At 59.0% G+C, this 23,385-nt stretch overlaps 1 protein-coding gene across 6 annotated transcripts in view; it reads left to right on the plus strand.

Moving 5' to 3' along the window:
• PHF2 (PHD finger protein 2) overlaps nucleotides 1-23,385 on the plus strand; it is an 89,908-nt gene that overhangs the window by 60,751 nt on the left and 5,772 nt on the right. For 4 of the 6 annotated variants that reach the window (XM_074363020.1, XM_045504597.2, XM_074363018.1 and 1 more), the window contains exons 4-18: nucleotides 3,266-3,426; nucleotides 6,225-6,366; nucleotides 7,175-7,361; nucleotides 8,436-8,598; nucleotides 9,548-9,635; nucleotides 10,082-10,188; nucleotides 11,712-11,803; nucleotides 13,001-13,090; nucleotides 13,707-14,066; nucleotides 14,987-15,106; nucleotides 15,556-15,674; nucleotides 17,444-17,622; nucleotides 17,765-17,835; nucleotides 18,649-18,812; nucleotides 22,902-23,176. In XM_074363020.1, the coding sequence (XP_074219121.1) occupies nucleotides 3,318-3,426; nucleotides 6,225-6,366; nucleotides 7,175-7,361; nucleotides 8,436-8,598; nucleotides 9,548-9,635; nucleotides 10,082-10,188; nucleotides 11,712-11,803; nucleotides 13,001-13,090; nucleotides 13,707-14,066; nucleotides 14,987-15,106; nucleotides 15,556-15,674; nucleotides 17,444-17,622; nucleotides 17,765-17,835; nucleotides 18,649-18,812; nucleotides 22,902-23,176 (2,266 nt within the window). In that variant the 5' untranslated portion in view covers nucleotides 3,266-3,317. The remainder of the gene's footprint in view (nucleotides 1-3,265; nucleotides 3,427-6,224; nucleotides 6,367-7,174; nucleotides 7,362-8,435; nucleotides 8,599-9,547; nucleotides 9,636-10,081; nucleotides 10,189-11,711; nucleotides 11,804-13,000; nucleotides 13,091-13,706; nucleotides 14,067-14,986; nucleotides 15,107-15,555; nucleotides 15,675-17,443; nucleotides 17,623-17,764; nucleotides 17,836-18,648; nucleotides 18,813-22,901; nucleotides 23,177-23,385) is intronic. The other 2 variants (XM_074363019.1, XM_045504595.2) reach the window with 1 other exon arrangement.

Raw genomic sequence — 23,385 nt, forward strand, 5'->3', positions numbered from 1 at the left:
ACACCAAGTCCACAGAGGCACCAGGGCTGTGAATCCGCCAAAGATGCCCAGGACAGGGCTCAGCCCTCACCTTCATGCGACCCTTGGGAGTAGGCCCAGACCTCAGCTTCTCTTCCACTGGGGATAACCTGTCAGTGACTGTTCCCTGTCACAGCTCCCAGAGATGGAGCCACCCTAGCTGAGGGCAAACCGAGAAAGAGACCACTCTGGCGGGGTCCCACCCCTCCCCTTGCATTTCAGTGGGGCTTTTATGGCAGGACCACACCCTGTGAGCACACTGAGACGGATGCTACTATGGTGGGGTCCTGTCCCTCTGCTCACAAGCAAGCGCTAACAGTGGGGCTTTTTATGGCAGACCCAGGCTCCCTTGCACACACTCCCAGTTTCAGCCCACACCCCACTCTAGCTCCTTCAGGCTGTCTCTGCAAAGCCAACCCCAGGTCTGTCATCTGAAGCCCAGCTTCAGTGCCCAGCTCCAACACACAGCAGCTCGAGTGCTGGGCTGGGGAGCTGCACGGTGGCCTGCACCCTTGGCCCCAGTTTCTCTCTGTTCTGGTCAGTGACGTGGCTGCAGTGGTCTCCTCTGAGCCCCTGAAGCTCCCTTTCTGTCCCAACTAATCTCCCCGCTGATGAAGGGTCTTCCCAGGGTGAGGGAACTCTTCCTCTTTACCGCTCCCTCCTGGGTGCGCAGGTACTGGTCCTGATTCTTCTTTTTCCGTTTTTTTTTAAATCTTACCTGGTTACAAGGAGATTTTTTTTTTTTGTAGCTTTGCTAGTGTAAGTTCTTCTGCCAGAGTTCAGTAGGTTTTCTGTGAGAATTATTAGAATTACTCCACAAGTAGATGTATTTTTGATGTTTTTGTGGGAGGAGGTGAGCCCCGCATCCTTTTATTCCACCATCTCGAAGCCCCACTGTCTCCTCACTTTTGATGTAGCACGGGTATGCTGCAGTGCCTCTAACGTGCATTTCTTTTTATATATCCTGGTCAGGACTCAAGGAAGCTCTTTTAATTTGAGATGTCATATTTTATCTCAATTCTGAAAAATGTTCTATTTTCTCTTTTAATAGCACTTCTTTCCCATTCTCTATGTTATTTTTCAAATCAAATACCCAATTTTTTTCAATCAGCTCCCATTTAATGTATCTACTGAGTTTTTAAAAAATTCAGTCATTGTATTTTGATTTTCAAAATGCATATTACTTTTCAGTGTTGCCTATTCTTTCCCCCTCCTGCTCTTTTCTTTGCCTTTTCCTCTCATTATCCCTTTGAATGTGTGTAATATATTTGTCTTAAAGTCCCCTTTTCAATTATCCTGTTATCCTCAGCTCTTGGGGTCTACTTTTCTTGGCGGATGAATCTGCAGGCTCCACCCCCGGGCAGTTCACCTCCTCTGTGAGGCGTGACCCTCAAAGGGCATCCTTTCCCAGGGCAGACTGGCTGCCCCCACAGGGTGGTTTTTTTTCTTGCCTCTTGCTAGGTCCTCATGGGTTTCGCAGTTCCAGACCCAACGCATGGGTGTTGTGTGAATTTGGAACTCTCACCAGTGAGATGAGAGCTTGGGGTTCCAGTGTATCAAGGGCGACCTTCTGCCTTTGGCTTCCACAGCTGTCTGCACTGTTCCAATACTCCCAGTGCCTCTCACAGCAGTTGCCTACCACGTTCCTTCTCTTCCTCACCTTCCACTCAGGCCTTCTGGTTTATCCCTAACATTCTGTCACCATGGGGTCAAACCCAAGGATCACTCTCCAGGCCTCGCCTTAACTGACTTGTCAAAATGTAGCAGTGGTGCAGCCCCTCCCTCCTTGCGTCCTGTCCTCCACGGAGACTGTGACTCCATGTCTGCTGGCTCTCCTCTGTCTGCCCAGCCTCCTCCCCTGCTGACTGCTCTCCCTGAGGAACTCTGCTTTCGCTCCCCACCATCTGTTTCCCTGGCTTCATAGATTGTCCCCTGGTCAGCCACTCCTCAGCTTCTTTCTCCAGCCACCAATCTCTCTGAGCTCCTGACCTGTCTGCCCAACTGGTGCATCCACTGGCCAGTCCCACCAAGTGTGTCCCTACTCAGCCCTGGCTCTGTCCCCACCCCCACTCCTGTCCCTCTTCCAGGCCCCAGTCAATGGCTTCTGGCCCTTGGTCACTCAGGCCAGTCCCTCAGCTATTCACCTGTGCCTCCCTCTGTTCTCCTCCCACCCCTGTCTGGTCTTTGGAGTCTGCCATTTCCCTGTCACTGCCACCTTCCAGTCCAGGCACTGCGTGCTGAGCCTCCTCCTCCGTGGTGGCCCTGCCCTGTCCACTGCGCCCTGGCCCTGCTCCTGTCCACTGTCCATCTGCGTAGCAGCCAGATGAACCTCTGATTGTCACTGTCCTGCTCAAGCTGTCTAGTGGTTCCCAGTGCTCTTGGCATGAGGTGGCCTGACCCACCTCCTCACCTTGGGTGCTTGGCGCCGCCCTACCCTTTTGTCCCCCAGCCGCCCAGGCTTCTTCTCATTCCTCACATTTGCCAAATCCTCCTCCCTCCAAGACCTTTGCCGGTACAGTTCTTCTCAGACCCCTGACCCCCATCACGCCTGCTCCCCTGGGCTTCTGCAGGCCCAGTCTGACGCTGTTTCCCGCTGTGTCCACCACAGCACACCCTCAGCTGTGGGTTAATGGCCTTGCGCACTCATCTGATGAAAACCCCTCTCCAGCATCACCACAAGCCCAGGACAGCGTCCAGCACAAAGGGAAGCAGGAAGGCTGCTGACCACCAGCCCACCCAACCCGTGGGTCCTGTGCTCGGCTTGTCTAGAGGGTGGCTTCTCTCTGCAAAGGGGTTTGTGTCCATCTGCTGTGTCCTTAGGTCCTGGACCTGCCCCCGTGTGGGGTCTGATCTCCAAGCACCCATGAGGAACGTTATTGAGTGGGGGGCAAGAGGCGAGCGGCGGGGCGGATGTTGCTCATACCTCTGGAGTCTCCCTCTTCTGTAGTAGGAGGGAAGGACGTGGTGTGTGCCTGTTCTCCGCTCACCACGGCCCTGGGCAGGTGCCTGGGTCTCCCAGACCTCAAGGTTCCTGTCTGTGACAAGTGTGTGGGGCCCTGCCGTGTCTACCCCGGGGCTGCCTTGTGACCCGTGAGCTTGGCGCGGCGGCAGGCCCTCCTCCTGGGGCCGTGGCGGGTGTGTGGCCGGGGCTTGGGCTTCACGTCTCCAGCCCCGAGGCCCTGTCCGGACCTGTCGTAGGGGCTGGGACCGGGCCCGACTTGACCTCGGACTTGTGACCTCCCCGCAGCGCGGAAGATGTGGTGGCCCGCGTGCCGGGCAGCCAGCTCACGCTGGGCTACATGGAAGAGCACGGCTTCACCGAGCCCATCCTCGTCCCCAAGAAAGATGGGCTGGGCCTGGCGGTCCCAGCCCCCACCTTCTACGTCAGCGACGTCGAGAACTACGTGGGTGAGTGCCCTCTCCTTCGTGTGGGTTGTGGGTTTCTAGGGCCTGCTGATGCCAAGCCAGGAGTCCCCGAATACACCGCCTAGGCCCTGACTGTGTCCGGAGACGCGTGAGCCGGTGTGACTCAGGGTCCCCGTGCTCCATTCCTAGTGCTTTTCTTAGAATGAGACCCCAAGGCCCACCAAATGATGGATGACCCAGATTCCCTCCCTTCGCAGTTACTCTGCCTGCAAAATGAGGGATGTTGAGTGGTGGCCTTCATCTGGGCAACCGCAGATTCCATTTCTGTTGGGTGCTGACGAGAGGCGTGCCTGGGAGGGCCCCGGCTGCGTGGGCCACTGCTCCTGTGGTTCGTGCTGTGTCCTCCTCAGCCTCTCCTGGGATCACCCAGGTGGCTGGCCTCCCTGTCTGCCCTGGACATGCCTCCCCATGGCCCCCGGACCACCTCCTTTTCTGGATCCCTCTAGGGTCTAGCTGAGGCTCTTGGCAGTCCTGTCTTGTGTCCCCTGGAAGCTCCCAGCACTGTGGACACCCTCTGTCAGGACACCTCTGGGCGGAGGGATGTGCTTGTGTGTGCTGGGGTGTCGTCTGGAACAGAGAGGTCAGCATTCCCCTGCAGTGACCTCGGCTCTGAGGCCCTCATGGTTGCTGGGGCTCGGGCTGTGCCCAGGGGTGCCTGGGTGGCCAGTGGGGGAGGAGGAAAGACCCTGAAAAGGCAAGTGCCCAGGCCAGCTCTGGCTGCACACCAGACAGGGGAGTGCACAAGTGCTGACACCCTCAGACAGGTGTTCCATCACTGAACTCCTGACCTGCTGCATCTGTAAAGCCTTTGAGTGGGGAGGAGGTGGTAGGGATTAAATGAGATCATCTGTACAAGCCATAGCGGAAGCCACTGGCATTCCAGAGAACTAGGTGCACTCCTTCTCTGGAGCCAAGGCTGAGGGTGGCCCCGAGGCCGACCAGCTTGTGGCAGGGAGCGAAAAGGGACTCACTTTTCTAGTCTGGCAGTTACCACCGTCTGGAGCTGCTTCTGCCAGGTTGTGGCCCCTGTCGTAACATCTAGCTGATGGCTAGTGAGTGCCAGCAAGGTACCAGGCATCCTTCTCTTCCCTCAGAGGAGCTAGTAATCCTACTCTCAGCTCTGCCTTCCAGGCCCCAGGCTCAGCCAGCGGCCAAGGATGGGGCCAGGTCTGCCCTGCCTCCCAGCCCTGCAGCTGTGTATCTTGGAGTGGGGAGCAGCTTACCACATAGGGGAGGAGACAGTCCAGAGGTTTCAATTGTAAATGTCTTTCTTTCTTCTCTTAATTTTTCTGTATTATGCAACTTTCACACACATGCACAAAATGAGAGAAGTAACCAGTGAACCCCCATGCACCCAGCACTGGTCACAGAACTCACCAGCTTTTGCTATTTTCCTGTCTCCCCGACTCCCTCTTCCCCCAAGTATTTGAAACCAAATCTCTGGTACATATATCATTTCACCCATGCCAGCTCTGTAACACAGCGCTGACAGATGGCTTTTAAAGTAATGTAATCAGTTCCATTCTGGTACTCTATGATGCGAAAAATAGTTTTTTTAAATCATCTAAGACCCACCTAAATTCTCCCCAGTTGCCTCAAAAACACCTTTTTAAAAAAAATTGAGTTATAGTCAGATTATCATGTTGTGTCAATTTCTGGCATATAGCACAATTTTTCATCATACATGAATATACATATATTCATTTTCATATTCGTTTTTACCATAAGCTTTTACATTTGGCTGTTTGAATCCAAAAAAGATCCACACACTGCATTTGGGTTTTATGTCCCTTCAGTCTCTTTACTTCTGTAACAGCCCCCACTCCCTTTCCGTTCCCTTGCTTTGTTGGAGAAGTGGGCTTGTCCTAGAGGATCTTTCCTATTTGGGATTTGGGAAAAATCTCACACTCAGGATTTGCCTGACAGTGTCCCTGTCAGCCAAACGACAGTGGTGTCGTTTACTGTGTTCCTCGGTCCCCAGTAGTTCCTGTGACAGGTGGTTAGAGGCTGGCTTGGATTTGCATTCAAGTTGTCGGCAGGACTCCTTCCAAGAGTAGAGGTGCTCCCACTCACGTTATTTCAATGGTCAAGGTGGTCCAGCCTCATCTGTGCACAGAAAGCTCCAGCAGCCTTTCGGCTCATTGAGCAGCCAGTGAGGACTGTTGCAAAGGGCGAGTTTTCCAGTTCTGTCCTCTCTCCTCCTATTGTGAGTCTTCTATAAAGAACGTTGCCTCATTAGTTACTTGGTCATCCAGAACTTTCTTTTTCTCATTAACAATTTTTTACCTTGAAATTTTCCTCATCAAATTATAGAAAATGTAGGATAAACATTTTTTCTTTTCTTTACCAATTTTCAGAATAATGCATTGGTGCTCTGGAAATGCGAGAGTATTTTTATTTAAACATTTTTAAAGTATAAGTATGTCCCATGCATTATTTGGAATATACTTACACTAAAAAACATCTTCATTGTTTATCTGAAGTTTAAGTCTACCTGGGTCCTATATTTTTATTTGCTTCTCTGGCTTCGTTAGGTGAGGTTTGTGGCTGTGCCACCTCATGCACCGGGGGTCTCTGTGGTGGCCCATGGGAAGGAGCGGCCAGGGCAGGCGGGGAGTGGGGTGGGGTCAGACGTTAGAGCCGCAGCACTCCGCCCTCCCCTGGGCCACCTTCCAAGGGTGAGTGAGCATCCCCCATGTGCGTCCTGGCCCCTGACCTCAAGGGGTGGGAGCCGCGCCCTCTTCCCTGGGTGTCCTCACCCCGTCCCGCTGCCTCCTCAGGCCCGGAGCGGAGCGTGGATGTGACGGATGTCACCAAGCAGAAGGACTGCAAGATGAAGCTAAAGGAGTTTGTGGACTATTACTACAGCACCAACCGCAAGCGGGTCCTTAACCTCACCAACCTCGAGTTCTCTGACACCAGGTGAATGGGGCCAGGGCAGGAAGGACAGAGACGGAACCAGTTTGGAACATGCTGCAGGTTTAAAGAGGAGGGCCTGTGACTCAGGCTGTTGAGGTCAAGGTGGCCTGGCCTGGGACTTGTGACAGTCTTGTCCGAATGCACAGATGTACCCAAGGCAGCAAGAACATGGAGACCCCCTTCTCAGCTTGGCGGAATTGTAACCGCACAGGGGCTGCTGAGCTGGGTGTTCCTGATGCAGTGTGCTACCCAGGACAGTGGCATTTAATTGAATCAAAGGCGGCCTTTGCCTTTTCACATCTTCCCAGGAGATGACTTACCTGGTCTGACAGGGGCCTGGAATGGCAGGGAGCTGCAGGCACCCAGGCATCTGCTCGGGAGAGCAGCGGATTTTCCTTAGGTGACACCAGGAAGCACCTGGGCTGTGCGTGAGCAATTGTTTACTCCCAGGGCCCCATCGCGCCCAGTGGCACTAGCCTGGGCCCACCTGAAATTTCTCTCTTTCTGGTTCTTCAGGAAGGACGTTGTCTCTGGGGTAGATGGTTCTCAGGCCTTCTCCGTGCCCATCTTTGGGTGAAGAGAACAGTATTAGATGCCTGCCATGGCCACACCCAGCAGCTGGGCTCATTTCTCCCTCGGTGAACCTCAGTTTGCTCATCTGTAGGATGGGAGCAACGCCATTTAACCCAGGGTGGAGAAGTAGATGTGGGATGCCTGTCTCAGAGCCTCTCCCCTGCCCCGCCCCGGGGGCATGACAGACGTGGCGATGGTTCCCGTCACTGCTGACTGCTCTTCCTGTCCCTGTCTCCAGAATGTCCAGCTTCGTGGAGCCTCCTGACATCGTGAAGAAACTGTCCTGGGTGGAAAACTACTGGCCCGACGACGCGTTGCTGGCCAAGCCCAAGGTGACCAAGTACTGCCTGATCTGCGTGAAGGACAGCTACACCGACTTCCACATCGACTCCGGGGGCGCCTCCGCCTGGTACCACGTGCTCAAGGTGAGCGCTGCGCGGGCCTCTGCCCCCGCCCCCGCCCCGCCCCCGCCCCGCCCCCCGCGGGCCTCCGCCCCGCCCCCTGCGCGGGCCCCAAGCGGCCTCGATGGCAGGGTCCCCTCCTGACCCGGTGCTGTCGGGCTGCGAGCCTGTCTGCGGTCCAGCGTAGGGTGGGGCAGGGACAGACTGTTTCTCCACAGAAGGGATACAGATGCTGGACCCTCGGGAGGTGTGGGGCAGGCAGGGGGAGCACCTCGGGACCAGAGCAGCCCACAGCTGCTGCCTTTTTCTAAAGCTTGAGGTTCATGAATCAGTTGGAGGCTGCCCACTGGAGTGGTGACCACTAGCTTGTGTCCAGGGAAGGGAGAGCAATGCTGGGAAGACTTCCTGGAAGAGGCAACATGGGAGCATGACCTACTGGGAGTATGAGGGTTGGACTGGGGGCTGGGGAGCAGGGCTGCAGTGACATCTGAGTGGCAGAGAGCTGGAACAAAGGAGACCGTAATTCTTGGGCTTACCATCCTGCCCTGGGTCTCCCCAGACCTGCTGGAGCCTGGCTAGGGTGGGCGGCTCAGCTTCTGATCCCAGCCCTGTGAGGCCCTGAGCAAGTCCTCTGCTTGTCTGCCCTGTGAGTGAGGGCCTCCCCATGTCCCTGGTCTAAGCACAGGGCTGAACTGGGACTGGCAGGGGTGCCATCTTTTCATCTCCAACTGGGACTCAAGCCACTTTCAAGAGCAGAGCTTTCCTGTAACTCATCAGACAGCAGAACACAGCATTGTTTCCCTTGGCACCCACGGCACCCACAGTGCTGTGGAGACATGGTGTGTGTTTGTGGAGTGGGGCAGTTGTCCTGAGCACGCTGGGGCTCCTGTACCTAGAACCTTTCTGACACGCAGACTTCTGACTGGAAAGCACCCATGGTCCCAGTGTTCCAGGGCAGGAATGGTGGGCCTGGGTAGGATGGTTCTGAAACCAGGACCCATCCCCAGGGCACGGTAGACTCTCAGCATCCCCAGGGCTGAGTGGGCTCTGCCCACCCCCAGCCTATGACAGGCTCTGCCAATGGCCTCTTGTTGGCAGGGGGAGAAGATCTTCTATCTCATCAAGCCAGCTTCGGCCAACATCTCCCTGTACGAGCGCTGGCAGTCTGCCTCCAACCACAGTGAGATGTTCTTTGCCGATCAGGTGGACAAATGCTATAAGTGCACCCTCAAGCAGGGTCAGACGCTCTTCATCCCCTCAGGTGAGTTCCCTGTCCCTGTGCTGCATCCCCACCACTGAGGTGGGGCCCTGGGGCCAGGCCTGCTCTCTGATCACTTCTGGGGCCACTTTGGGGCCATGAGAGCCCACAGACTCCAGCCTGGCCATTCTCACAGAGGCCAGGCACATGGGATTGTATGCGGGCCCGGCCCCAGGAGCCCGGCCCAGAGAGCCCAGGTACCCTGTCAGAGGCGGTGTTTGCTCATCTCGACATTTCAAACATATGTAGACATGAGCAGGTGAATGCCCTTTAGAGATGTCACGTTGGTTTATCCATAAGTATTTCACCAAATCTGTAAGATTTCCTTTTAAAAATAACGTCATTACAATACTGTCATCATACTTTAAAAATGAACTGTTTCTTCGTATCACCAAATAGCCAAATAGCCAATGTTCAGATTTTCTGATTGTCTTAACATAAGTCCTCACATTTCCATTGATTTATGTTCCTGAGTCCCTCCTGATCAGCCCTCACCCCTGTTTCCTACAATCACAGTTATTTCCTGAAGTCTGGCCCAGGCCCCATCTCTGAGGGTGATGTTGAGACGAGCCCAGCTCTCCTGGGAGGTGTGGCAGCTCTGCCCTGTCTCTTTCTGCCCCTGCACGTGGAGACCAGGGATGCCAGGCCGCCCGACCCTGGCGTGGGTCTGAGCAAGTCCCCTCAACTCCTGGGCCTTGGTTTCCCTGTCGGTACCGTGCAGGGCTGGATTGAACAGACTGGACCAGCTTGGACAGTCTCTTCTTCCGGGAGGGCCCACCCACTTATTACACGGAGGCAGGGGCCAGGGTACCTTCCAGAGGGCCCAGGTGGATGGGGCACGGAGGGCAGGTTGGCAGGAGCCCAAGCCCAAGCAGGCTGGAGTCAGGCCAGGTAGCTGCCGAGAGCCTGGCATGAGAGCTCTGAGGGGGCAGCCACATCCCTGTCTCCCCAGGCTGGATTTACGCCACGCTCACGCCTGTGGACTGCCTGGCCTTCGCGGGACATTTCCTCCACAGCCTGAGTGTGGAGATGCAGATGAGGTAGGACCAGGCCTGAGCCCCTGGCCGGTGTGGTGATACCTCCCCTGAGTCCTGGCTGGGCCCGACCCATGGGTGGCCCTGGCCAGGCCTCTGTGCAGGGGGAGCAAGGAGGAAACGGGCTGTGATCTTACCAGGGTCCCTAGGTGCCTGGTCGCCCGACAGCCTCTGTGGCCCTTTGGCGGGTTTGGGGTGAGCTGAGAGGCCAAGGTGCCTTCTCCTTGGGCACTGACAGAGAGCTCTAGAAGCCGCGGCCCATGGGGCTTACCCTCACGCGAAGTGTTAGTCACGATGTGGTCCCCTGGTCCACTGCGCCACGCATGGCCCAGCAGGGAGCCCAGAGTGGGCATGGCCTGGTGTGGCCTCTGGCTGTGGCGTGGGTTCACCTTCCTTTAGCATTGCCTGCTCAGGGCTTAACGCACTGAATAGTTCTCTGCTGTGGCTTCCAGAGCATATGAAGTGGAAAGAAGGTTGAAACTGGGCAGCCTGACTCAGTTTCCTAACTTCGAAACTGCCTGCTGGTACATGGGGAAGCACCTGCTGGAGGCATTCAAAAGTACGTTCCCTGGTCTGCGTCTCAGCCTGCAGCTCTGGGTGGTTGGTTTGCGTGCGGAGCTCAGGGGCGCTGCGGAGTGGTAACAGTTCCGGGACCCTGGGGACAGTCCCCCCAGCTCCCGGGCCTCAGTTTCCTTGTCTGTGCGGTGTGAGGCTGGACAGGACTCCTGCCTGCAGGGCAGTCTGCTGTTTCAGAAAGAGTTCTGGCCGAGTGTTCCCAGGCCTAGTGTGTGTTCGGCGTGGTGCCCGTGGCCTCGTGTGGTCACTGACTGGGCTCAGTGGGGACATCTCGAGGCCTGGGTGTATGCCTGCCCCCACCAGCTGAGGGACCCCTGCAGTATCCCTGCTGTACTAGGGGTGGGTGTGGTGGCAGGGCCCCTCGTGGAAGGCGTGTGGGGAGGGGTGGCTCCGCTGGGTCTCTGCCCTCTGCAGTCATGGCCCTCCATCCCAGGCCCTGCCGGGGTCATGCCTTTGGGATCAGCGCGTGGCTCTTGGTGGCCACCCTCTGCTCAGGTCTCCAGACTTCCTGCAGCCACGTGGGAGGAGTGTTTGCTTTCACAGAGAGCTTCCTTTTTCAGCAGCGCCTGCCCTTCCTGGAAGCTGCTCTCTTGTGTTCTGATAAGAGCCGCAAGTGGAGGCCACCTTATTAGGACTTAGGCGCTTTGGCTCTAGTTTGAGATGAGAAACCTGGGCTGCCCAGGTTTCACTGAAACTCATCCATCACTCTCTAAATTCGAACCCTGTGCCTCCACCCTGGCAGAGGGCGTGCCCTGCCTGGGGGGCTCCTTGCTGGGGAGGTGGGATGGGGGTCATGCTGGCGGAGCCACACCTTGGGACCTGGGGACAGCCTGGCCAGAGTGACTGCTGGCCAGCCGGGCCTTGCTGGGCTGCCCCCGCCCCTCTGCTTCAGGCCTTCCTCTTTGAAGGGGCTGACATCACAGCAGCCCCAGGGCTGAGGGGACCCAGAGAGTTGCCAGGCAGATAGATGGTCACCGGCTGGTATCAGAGCTCGAGGCTGCTCTGCCTCCGTAGTGTGCTCTTTGCCAGAAGAGGGGACGCTCTGTGCCTTCTATATGGGACTGGCTCTGGCTCCCAAGGGTGTGTTTGAGGTGGTGCTTGCCCTGGGTCACCCCAGTGGGAACCGGATCCTGCCTGGTGTCCCTCAGCTGTGCAGGGTGCAATGTGAGAGTGGGACTCAGGAGGAACCTGGGGATGCTTGCTTTGGGGTGTGACTGTGGCCGCTCGCTGATGCAGGCCAGGGACCAGGTGGAGGGGGGAGTTGGGCTGCCTGCATGAGGGGCCTGGTGGGTGGACAGTGAGGCCAGTCCTGCCCCTTACAGGGTGTCTTGGATGGGTGTCTCCTAGGTTCCAAGAGGAACCGCTGGCAGTTGGGCAGGTGGCAGTGGGCAGAGGCCTCTGAAAGGTCCGGCCGTGAGTGCCTCCCACCACCGGGGCTTTAAGTCACCTGCAGGTAGCAGGTGAGGGTGGGCACCCTCCTGAGCAAACCCCTCCATCTTCCCCCAGGTTCTCACAAATCTGGGAAGCAGCTGCCCCCTCATTTAGTCCAAGGAGCTAAAATTCTCAATGGTGCTTTCAGATCATGGACGAAAAAGCAGGTAGGGAGGTGTGCTAGGTGTGACCCAGGGCAGAGGGGACGATGGCAGGTGGGGAGCCGTCCCCAGGGCGCGTTCTTCCTTCAGTGGGAACTAATACGTGTAAATCAGGTGGGTGCCATCTGCCTAGGTCAGACACCTGTTGGTGGGGGGCGGATGCATCATCCAGGGGCCTGGCCTGAGGGGCGGGGGCTGAGTGGCAGGGAGATTCGGTGGGAGGAAGGCAGGTGGTGGAGACAGTGCTGGGTGAACCCAAAAGGCCAGGGAGCACTCAGGCTAGTGGCTGGCTGGATGTTCGGCTGAGATATCCTCTTGGTCCTACCAGCTGGCCCAGGCACCAGCTCAGAAGCTGGTTTTGCTCTGTGCCCCTCTGTCCCCCGCCCACAGTAGCACTGCCCTGTGCCCCTCACGGCTCCCCTGAAGCAGCACTTCTGGGCCCCCCTCATTAGCACCCACGCAGCAGCTGCTTCTCCTAATGGAGACTCCAGAGGAATGGCTTCCCACCTGCCTTGGCATCCTGCCTGGATTGTGGGTGCAGTGGGAAGTGCGGGGCCTGGTCAGCCCTGGGTGCCCTCTGGGGCAGTGTGCACTGCCTGGGGACTCCCTCCCAGTCAGGGGCAGGTCCCACCAGGCCTGCAGGAGGGGAACTCTGTGTACTTCGTGCTGCTCTCGTGGGCGGGCTGGGACGGATGGCAAGTCCCCTCCCAGGGCCCTTCTTCGGCCACACGTCCCCTGGCCTCAAGGCCCGGAGCAGTGCAGAGTGGCCTCTTATCTCACAGCAGCTGCATGGCCAGGTGGAGCGGCCTCGTGCCCAGGAAGAAGGGATGGCCCCCATCCACCCCACAGCAGAGGCAGTGGCCTTGGGCACCCCTCCTCTCTGGGACTTATGTGTCCGCCTCAGAGTAGGGTCATGGCAGAGCCTTCCTGTCGGGGCAGTGTCTGGCCAGAGTGGGCTAACCCCTTCAGGACCCCATGCAGCCAGTCCACTCCTGTGCAGCCCCGCCCTTGTGCCTGTCTGGGTGGCAGTGGGGCTGGGAGTCCTGGGTGGATAGGTGGGGGACGGTCTGGAGGGACAGAGGGCGTGTGTCAGAAACCACAGAGGCGAGCCTGCTTGGGGTCCCTGTGGGTGGGTGGATGGGTGGGCCTCAGTGCCCAGACCCAGCGGGAGACCCGCTGACCCTGTGTGTGGCTGCCCTGCAGGCTTTGGCAGAGCATGAGGATGAACTCCCAGAGCACTTCAAACCCTCACAGCTCATCAAAGACCTGGCCAAAGAGATCCGGCTCAGTGAGGTAGGGTTGACCTGGGGGGCCAGCTAGCCTCGGTCAAGGGAGATCTCTGCCTGTCTTCCCTCGTTCTCCCCAGGGCTGCCCACCAGGGACGGCCATGGCCGAGGCAGCCCCTCCCCCAGCCCCTGTGGGGTGGGGCTCCCTGCAGGACAGGGGCCCGGACTCCTAGGCCCCGTGGCACACTCCCATCTCCTGGCTGATGGAGGAGGGGACTCCTGCAGGGTGGGGACTCCCTGCAGCTCCCTGCGGGTCTGAGGGAGGACGCTGTGTGAGCCTGGACAGCCCACAGCCTCCCCGTGCCTCAGGGTGGGACAGCAGTCCCCGCCAAGGAGGCGGAGGGGTCATGTGCGGACGCAGACTGATGGCGCCCTGTTTCACAGATGGTGTGGGGTGGGACAGATGTGAACGTGTCACATGGGTGGTGTAGGCGGTGTGACCGTGTTCGCAGGTGGTGGTGATGGATGTGGGCGTGTCCTACAGATGGTGCAGGAGAAATGTGAACGTGTGAGCTGATCGTGTGGTCGGTTGCTCCTTTTCTGCTTGAGTGCCTCCCGCGGCCTGGGGCTGCGACACCCTCCAGCAGAAGGTGGCTGGTCACCTCTCCCTGTCCTTTTCCCAGAATGCCTCCAAGGCCTCCCGACCCGAAGTGACTGCGGCCGTCTCCTCAGACGAGGTCTGTTTTGGGGACCGGGAGAAGGAGGAGCCCCCGTCCCCCATTGAGGCCAGCCCTCCTCGGGCCTTTCTGGAGAAAGTGTCCAAAAAAAAGACTCCCAAAACCATGAAGATGCCCAAGCCGTCCAAAGTCCCCAAGCCCCCGAAGCCCCCCAAGGCTCCCAAGTCGCTGAAGCTCAAGGATGGGGGCAAGAAGAAAGGGAAGAAGGGCAGGGGGTCGGCCTCGCCCACCATCCCCAACCTGGACCTGCTGGAGGCCCACACCAAGGAGGCGCTGACCAAGATTGAGCCCCCCAAGAAGGGCAAGGTGGGTGGCCGCGCCCTCCCCGCCCAGGCCAGCAGGCCTGCGGGCACCTCCGGGCTCCAGGTCCGCGGGGGGTCCTGGGGCTGCGGGGTCTGTGTGCTGGAGATACAGGGCAGCTGGGGTGAGACCCTCCCAATGAAGGCAGTAGAGCTGGTGCTGGATCAGGGTTGCACCACTGAGGGTCACCTGGGGGAACGAGCTGGCTGAGTCTTCCCTCGGGCCCAGGCATTGGCTGGGACCTGAAGGCGAGTGAGGCACCCAGTGGTGGGCAGTGTGGAGGCAGGAGAGGGGCTGGTGATGGGGCTGGCGATGAGGCCGGGTTGCCTTGAGGGCCTGAGCACCTGCAGGCAGTTAGAGAGGCAGGCCTGGCCCTGAGAAGCCACCAGTGTGAGTAAAGAGTCTTAGGTGTGGGCTTTGGGGACCATGAGTCCCTGAGAGCAGGCCACATGGAGTGACTTCCTGGAAATGGGAGCCATTATCCACTTCCCAGGAATTTGGTGGCTAACAGAGCTAGTGTCGCAGGGGCGTAAGTGGGGCACATTGGTTTTCCCTTCCCCAGGCTAGACGGCTTTCTCTTTCTCAAGAAGGTAGATGAATGAATGGATGGATGGGTGGAAGGACGGAGAGAAAGAGAAAGGAAGGGAGGGAGAGGAGGGAGGAGGGAGAGTGGGAGGATGAATGAGTGGGTGTATGGTGGGTGGATGAGTGGGTGAGTGGATGGATAGAAAGATGGTCAGATCCATGGGTGGGTGGTAGTGGGTGGATAGGTGGAGAGGTGGACGAGCAGACTGATGGAAGGTGAGCTGCTGCATGCAGGCCAGCAGGAGGCAGGCTCAGGAAGTGGCTCTCACTTCGCGCAGTAGCCTGATGGGGCCCGGCTGCCCTCCCATGTCCTATACTAGATCATGGCTAGTATTTTCTAGGCCACAAAGAATGTCCTGAGTGTGCCCAACAAGGAGGTGGTCAGCACGCAGAACGATGTGGAGAGGTTGGAAATCCGAGAGCAAACCAAGAGCAAGTCGGAGGCTAAGTGGAAGTACAAGGTGAGGGGGCTGTGTGCAGATGCGCCCACCTCGCGAGTCCGCCCTCGGGGAGGGCGGTGCGGGGGAACACGGGCTCGGTGGTGTGAGCGGAGGTGGGCACCTGTTTGCTGTGAGTGTGTGCTTGTGGAGTGTGTCAGGTGTGTCCACCTGTCCCCAGGTGGGCAGTGCTGAGGGTCTGGTTGTGCACGTGGCCTCTATGGAGCCAGCTTCCGAGGGGTTGTCGTGGGCACATCCCGGCCTAGGACAATGGCTGGTGTGGCCTCCCCTGGTTCAAGCTCATACTCCCTGGAACGGGGCAGCGTCCAAGGGCAGGTCCTGTGGGCCAGGGGCTGCCATGGGCACGGGTCCCCAGGTGACATGGTCAGAGGGAGGAGGCTGGCCAGTCCTGCTGCCTCTCCCCACTGGCCGCCTCTGTGGGGCTCAAGGACAGTCCTGGGTTTGCTTTTCAGAACAGCAAGCCTGACTCCCTATTGAAGATGGAGGAGGAACAGAAGTTGGAGAAGTCTCCTCTGTCAGGCAACAAGGACACCAAGTTCTCATTTTCTTTCTCCAACAAGAAGCTCCTAGGGTACGTGAGTGCTCGTGCCAGGAGGGGCTGGTTGCACGTGCCACGTGCCGCACACACATTCTCTGAATGCCCCCCACCCCGGCATCACATGCACACACACACATCCTCTGCTTGTACACACACACACACACACACACACACACCCTGGAGGGCTTCGCAGATGAGTTCCCTCCTGAGCTGGCTGGTATCACCAGGCAGACCCCTTCCCTACCTCCTGAGCCAAAGCTCTGGTAGGTGGGGCAGGGGCAGTGGTGTGTGCCAGCAGGAAGGAGGAGAGTGTGATTGGGCGGATATTAGCTGAGTGGCTCTCCTGGGCTGGCACAGAGGACGTGATGGGAGTCAGGGTCCTGGCCTTGGAGCCCAGACGCCAATAGGGAGGGGCTGGTATTAACCCAGTACTCAATTCACCTAAAATTACGGCTGTGATGGAGGCCAAGGAGGAAGGATTTGTGGGCCCTGGGGTGCTGTGGAGTCCTCGTGTCCCCGAGGGAGGAGGAGATAGCACTAAGCTGAGAGATGGGGGCACCCGGCCTGGGAGGGCGTGTGTGTGCGAGCTGGCGTGTCTGGGGTGCAGACTGCATGAGGGGTCTCCCCTCATCTGCTGACCAGTGTGTTGGGCTGGCCTGATGGGAGGTGGGTGAACCAGGCACCCCATGCCTGCTGAGACGCGGCCTCGGCCCCACACGCAGTTGTAAGCTGAATCCGGAGGCCAGGGTGGGCACCCAGCAACCAGGAAGCTAACATGTTGCGATGGGACTGGGGCCACTCTTCCGCTGTACGCCCGAGTCTCCTCACCTGCAGGATGGGGGAAGGCCGTTTCAGGTGCTGGGGAGATGGAGCTGGCAGCACCTGGTGCGGGTGCAGGCCTGGCACGGGGGAGCGTGATTCCCGAGAGCTCACGGCAGTGCGCAGGCGGGGCGCGGGCCTGTCGCCCTGACTTCATGGCCTTTGCATGTCCTCGATTTATCTGAAACTCAGCCATGAGGTCCGGGGGGCTTCTGCGCGACACTGACTCTCTGGCTGACCCTCCATGCTATGGGGTTTAGAAATGGAGGAGAGGAAAGCAGACATTCCTCATTCCTTGGTAACCATACCACCCCCGTGTGTGTGCACGTGGGGAGTGTGTGTGTGTGTGTTACAGACCTCATGCCCACGCCCGGCACAGCTCACGCCAGCCACCCTCTGCGTTTCCGTTGCTGGGAATAGGAGCTGTACGCGTTGGCAATTGCAGAGGCCTCTGCCCCGCATGCTGTCCCCTCTGCTGAGTGTGCATTAGTGCCCTGAGCCGACGGGGAGGCGGCGGCTGTAGCATTTGGGCTCTCCTCATTTGCAGGAGCCCTGTCTGATCCCAGGAGGAAGATGAGTTGCACGTGTGTATGACACTTTTTAGACCATCGTGTCTGCACATCTGCCCTGAATTTATCTTTTCAGAATAGCCATGCAGAAAACGCAGGCCAGGGGGCACTGGCTTGTATCAGGCCCCAGGGCAGGGTGAAGGAGGGCTTTGCTCGCCCAGTGGCTGCAGTTGAGGGGTTAGTGAGGGGCACAACCTTGAGCAGCCAGAGAAAGGGCCAGGCACTGGGGAGGAGGGCCAGGCGTGTACCCCGTACGTTGTGCGCTGTCCTTGCTGGGGTCATGGCACGGGAGGAGCCTGTGGGGTTGGGAAGGGTCCCACCCAGCTCTCGGGCCTCCAAGGCCCATGGTGGGGTGCCGGAGGCTCTGGGCAGGCTGTGCGACGCCCACTGACCAGCCCGCTTCTGCCACCCCAGCTCCAAGGCCCTCAAGCCACAGTCAAGCCCAGGGGTGTTCGGGGCCTTGCAGAACTTCAAGGAGGACAAAGCCCAGCCTGTGCGGGACGAGTATGAGTACGTGTCAGATGACGGGGAGCTCAAGATTGACGAGTTTCCCATCAGGAGGAAGAAAAATGCTCCGAAGAGGGACTTGTCCTGTGAGTTGGGGGGACGTGGGGTGGGGACAGGCCCAGCCTCATAAGGGCGATCCTGGGCATGTGGAGTGGGCATCGGGGGTCGCCGGACCTGGGCTCCCGCTCCTCCAAAGCCACCACTGACCCCCGTCTGCTCTGCTTTCAGTCTTACTGGACAAGAAGGAACCGCTGCCCACGCCCGTGACAAAGCCAAAGCTGGACTCGGCGCTCTGCAAGGTAAGCAGGTGCCTCCTGGGGCCCTGGTCACAGGAGGCCCAGCAAGATGTCCACCCCCGTCTCTGGACGTCCTCAAAGCTATGGCTCGCGTGCCGCTTGGTGGGACATCTCTGACTGAGCTTTCTGGGCGGGGTGCAGAAGGGGCCATGTTCCTGGGGAGGCTGAGCGAGCCCCGGGGCCCTGCACAGGAGGGGCAAAGGCAGATGTGGGGCTTGTGGAAGGTCTGTAGGTGTGTGTGAGTGGTGCGGCCTTGGGAGCCGCTCTCCCGTCAGACCTGCAGTGAGGGTAATGCATCTTGTTGATGCTCAAGGACGGGGGTTTGGGGGAAGCGGGGCCAGGCCTGCTGGCTGTTGGGTCTTGTGCTAAGGTGTGGGGGTTAAGTTAGATGCCCTCTAAGGCCATGTCCAACCCAGGATGCAGTGGCCATCTCTGAGGAGGCCAGGTTCCTCGTCAGGGTCACATCCTGCCTGCAGAGCCCAGGATATCCCTGCAGAGCCACCTGCCAGGGGCTCTAAGCAGGGGGTCCCTCAGGCGCTGGCACACGCGCCTGCTCCCAGTCCACCCATGGCAACTCCTCTTGTATCTCTGTTCAGTACCGGGGCGCTTGCATAAGGTCCTGCGAACCAGGGTTCCTCTGGGAAGCAGTGCAGGTGGGGCCCCAAGATCCCAGCACAGAGCTCTGGCAGGTGCTCATTACAAGGACAGGCTCTTTAAAAACTTTAAAAAAAAATCTCCTTTTTCTCACTGAAGGGAACCAGTAGTCCCCATCCCCACCGCCAAGGCCCTCTCTGACCCGCTGCTCTGTCCCCACAGCAGAGCGACGACTCCTCTGACGAGGGCTCGCTGCACATAGACACGGACACCAAGCCCGCCCGCAATGCCAAAGTAAAGAAGGACGGTGGGGGCTCGGCCGCGGGCATCCTGGACCTGCTGCAGGCCAGTGAGGAGGTCGGCGCGCTCGAGTACAACCCCAACAGGTAGGCCCGGTGCCCACGGGGCGGGGGGGTGCTTCCACGGAGGTGGGCCAGACGGAGCCCTGAGGATCCACGTCCCGGAGGCCAGGCGGCCAGAGTGCGACCCCTGCCTGGCATAGGTGGTGTCGGGTGGCCAGGGAGGTGAGCAGAGGCTGGCAGTGCAGGCCCTGCGTGTTGCAGAGCTCCCGAGCCAGGGCATGGAGCTCTGAGGACAGACGTCCTGGATGCTGGATGGGAAGGCAGCTGAGGAGCAGCTCCACGTGGGGGCCATGACGGAGGAGTCTGGGGGGGCCACCATACCTGTGGGTCCCCGCGGGGACGCAGTGCCAGGCTGGGCACCTGGAAGGTGTTGGGGTTGCTCCAGGTGGGGACGCCTAGCTGTCTCTGTCTCCTCGCTTCCCAAATGCCACAAAAACAAGAAAAATTCTACTGTGTGCGCCCAGTGTCAAGGTCAAGGGCATTTAACGGGCCTCTCTGGGACCCCATCCTGGCTTCCCTGTGACTAGGGAGATGACGGCTTCAGAGCTTGGGGGTGTGGAGCCCACTCCCTGACTGAGGAGGGGCTGGTTTGGCCAGTTTCCCAGATTACCGCACCGACTGGGGCTGTGTGGGGACCAAGGCGTTGTCCTTGAGACCCGTGGGAGCCCAGGTGTGCGGCCTCAGGAGCCCACTCACTGCGGGTGTGCACGCTGCTCTTCCCTGGAGGCCCCGAGGCTCCGGGCAGTCCGGCAGGCCAGGGCGTGTGTCCGTGCAGCTCCGGCTGCCCTCCTTGCCTAGGCCTGCCCAGCTGCCATCCTTTGATTTGGAGAAACGGATTAATCCCCTTGGGGCTTTGCATTGGATGAAGGGCCAGGGCTTGTTTTTCTCCTGGTGGTCCCAGTTAAATTCTTTTAATCTCAGTTAACTTTTGTTTTTAAGCATCATGGCCTGTTGTTTTTTTTTTTTTCACACGGAGTTTCCACGAGTTCCACAGACAGAAAACTGAGGGGTTGGGGCTGTTCCCCCTGCAGCCTCCCCATCTGGGGACCTAATCCACTATGGTAGACGGTGGCTCCCCTTCCAGTCCTCGAGTCAACAGCAGATGCCTGCTGCACAGATGGGGAAACTGAGGCTCAGGCCACACTGCCAGGAAGCAGCAGAGACAGGACCAGCATCTCCATCTGCCTGATAACAGGACCCAAGAGCGGGGATCCTGGAAGGTTGACCGTGCTGCTGGCCTGGGGAAGGCAGGGCCCATATGGCCTTCTCAGTGCTCTCGGTTCCCTAGATCTGCCCTCTGCCTGTCCCCGTCTGCCTCTCAGTCCGTGTTTCCAGAATCGAGGTCCCCAAGGCTTCGTGAACCTGGGGAAGCCAGCGTGTCAGCCCCGCCTTGGATAGCGGGGCTCCGGGAGGCAGATGAGTGCTTGATTGAAAAGGGCTCTTGCTAAATTAAATGGTTGTATTCTCTTTCATAAATTGCCAGTTCTTGTGCAGTGTTATGCTCACAGACAGCCGTAGACACCTTCTCTCATGGGAGTGGAGTATGACTGGGGGTTTAAGTGGTGTCTGTTGATGTGCACACCTAAGCCCTTCTATGCAGTGATGCCCTCTGGCCTTTGCTGTGGTGGGACCCTGACCTGAGGCCCCTTTGCCTGGACAGGAGCTGTCTTTGCCTGGAGGGTGCTGGTGCCCGGGGCTGGCCCCTCACCTCTTTGAAGTGCCCTTATTCTAAGGGGAAGAACTGTAACTAGCTGGTACCTCAGTGACTGGTTGACACCAGACCCTGGAGAGGTGCCCTAGATACGCCAGGTCCCCCACGAGGCCCAGGGAGAGGACCCCCGGGATGAGGGCAGATGGCGCTGGTGCCCGAACTCTGCGTGGAGCTGGGACGCAGGCGCTGCGGCTGGGGTTCCTGACAACCTGAGCGCGGTCTGCCAGGAGGAGGGCATCCAGTTTGAGGACGCTCTGTAGGCACGCACGTGTGGCTCACACACGCCCGCACACGTGCACGTGTGCCTGCCGGGGCTGGGCCCCCTCGGCCGCCGCAGGCAGTTCCTTTCCCAAGTCTCCCATTTGGAGTGTAGGTCAGTGTTTGATGGTCCATTTGCTCTGTTTTAAGTATTCGCTGTTTGGGAAAAAAAAAGCAGCTGAAGAAAATGGAGGAAAATATGTTAATTTCTTGTGGATGGTTTGCTTAGTGTTTACCACTGGGGGGAAAGGAGAGGATTTTGGTATGATAATTGGAGGATTAAGGTATTATTTTCCATGCGCACTGGTTAGACTTCGCTCCTTGATTCGCCGGCCCGTGTAGACAGACTGCAGCCCTGGGCTCCGAGGCCCCTCCCTCTCGGGTTGCAGCCAAGCTGGGCTGGGACCACGCGGTCCAGATGGCACAGGCAGGCGGCTGGTTTCCACGCTGGCTCCCGGGGGACCCTCGTGGTGGGTGTCCAGGCCTCCACCCTCCCATCCCTGCCAGAAGCCTGGTGCTTGTCCAGGCCATGAGAGCGGGTGAGGGGGCCCGAGACCTTCAGGGTGGGCCAAGAAGGGCCTCATTCACCTCCTGGAGAGCCTGGTGCAGAGGGTGGATGGCCTGCTCTCAGCTCTTGCTGGCTTTCGTGCTGAGTCGGGGGTCTGGGCCTGCTCAGAGAGCATGAGAGGTGATGCTACAGCAGTGATACAACCGGACGCCACGTGCTCCTGGCTGGGTCTGGGCGGCCCTTTGCCCTCATGGCGTGGGTCGGTGGGGGCTAGGAGGGTGCTGGGGCAGGTGGAAGATCTGATGGAGGGCTCCCAGCTCTCCGTGGCGGTCTGACCATATTTGATTTTCCCATTATTTGCGGCTTTGGAACCGTAATCCGTTCGCTTCCAGCAAAACCCCAAAACACTGCGGTCCAGTGCGTCCCAGGCAGGGCTAGGGGAAGTGGTATGCATGGAGGGCTGCCCAGAGAGGCGCCTGCCCGTCGCCTCCTCCTGGCTTGGGGCAGAGTCCCTGGCCTGGAGCCCAGCAGTACCCCTCACAGGATGGCTTTTGTCCAAACTTGCCTCATTGGGACCCCAGGACCACAGGGGACCACCCTCTGTGTCTGTGTTCCCCGGGGCCAGCTCCATCTCCCTGCACCCTCCAGCTGCAGTCTTGGGAACCTTGTTTCTGAGGAGGGACTCCTGATCCCTTCTTGTTTTAATGTCTTACTAAACGTGCTTCAGACACTTTGGGAGCCGGGGCAGGAAGCGGGCAGCATGGGAGCGGACAATGCAGAACCACTGGGACCCATGTGGAATGGCACTCTGGTGTGCTGCCTCTGGGTTCTGGCAGCCCTGAGCGTGGGCCCATCCCCCGGGGGCACGTGGGGCAGGCAAGCAGAGCCCGGGATGTCAGCCACACAGGGCAGGACCACCGCCGGGCCTCTTGGGCCTGTGACCAGGGAGGGGGCCTAAGTAGTGTTGCAGCTCCCCCCACCCCATGTCCAGATCCTGGCCCTCCCTTCCAGGGACCCAGAGAGCCTTGAGAGGTGTGGCCGGGCTCCCCACAGGCTGAGAGGGGTCATCCTGTCCCTGGTAGACATAAACCTGGGGTGATGGGCAAGGGCGAGGGTCCAGGTGCAGGTGCCACCTGGGGAGACCGAGTGCCATGGGACGGGGAGGCCAGTGCCTCTCCATCTCAGGTGCTGGTGTGAGGACGCCCTTGAAGACATGGGGGGAGGAGCACCAGGGGCAGGGGTCTAAGGTGGGAGAGCAGTGTGGGGTGGGCCGACGGGTGCACAGAGCCAGCTAGAGTGGGGAGGGGGAAGGAGGATGGCCTGGGTCCTTGGGGGAGTCTGCTCATTGGCTTTATGATGGCAGAGACCAGGAGCAGTGGCACCTCCATCTGCCACCCCCATTCCTCTGCCCCTCCATCTGTCCCCTTCCCTTCCTCCTTCTGTGTCCCCTCTTTATGCCCCTCTCTGTCCCAAGGCCTCCAACCCTCCCTTTGGGGAAAGGTAGGGGAAGGGGGTGGCCGGCCCTTTCCATGGGGGTCATCAGCCACCACCGTCCTCCACCCCAGGCCCTCCGCTGGCTGTTGGGTGGGAGGCTGTGTGGGCTTTGGGCTGAGTGCCTGTCTCTCTGTGCCTCCAGCCAGCCCCCCGCCTCCCCCAGCACACAGGAAGCCATTCAGGGAATGCTGTCCATGGCCAACCTGCAGGCCTCCGACTCCTGCCTGCAGACTGCGTGGGGCCCTGGCCAGGCCAAGGGCAGCTCGCTGGCAGCTCATGGCGCCCGAAAGAACGGGGCTGGTGGTAAGAGCACGGGCAAGCGGCTGCTGAAGAGGGCGGCCAAGAACAGCGTGGACCTGGGCGACTACGAGGAGGACCAGGACCACCTGGATGCCTGCTTCAAGGACTCGGACTATGGTGAGCGCCGCTGTCGGGGAGGGGCGTGCACCCTGGGTGCCGGCAGCCGGGCCCTGTTTTATGAGATGTAATTCACGCACCTTAAAAGTCATCCTTTAAAAGCGTGCAGCTCAGTGGTGCTCCGTGTATTTAGAGGGATAGATGTGCCCCCATCACAACACTCAGTTTGAGAACATTTTATCATCCTAAAAAAAACCCCTGTCCTGTAC

This window comes from Camelus bactrianus, chromosome 4 (genome assembly GCF_048773025.1).
Source record: "Camelus bactrianus isolate YW-2024 breed Bactrian camel chromosome 4, ASM4877302v1, whole genome shotgun sequence".
Lineage (NCBI taxonomy): Eukaryota > Metazoa > Chordata > Mammalia > Artiodactyla > Camelidae > Camelus > Camelus bactrianus.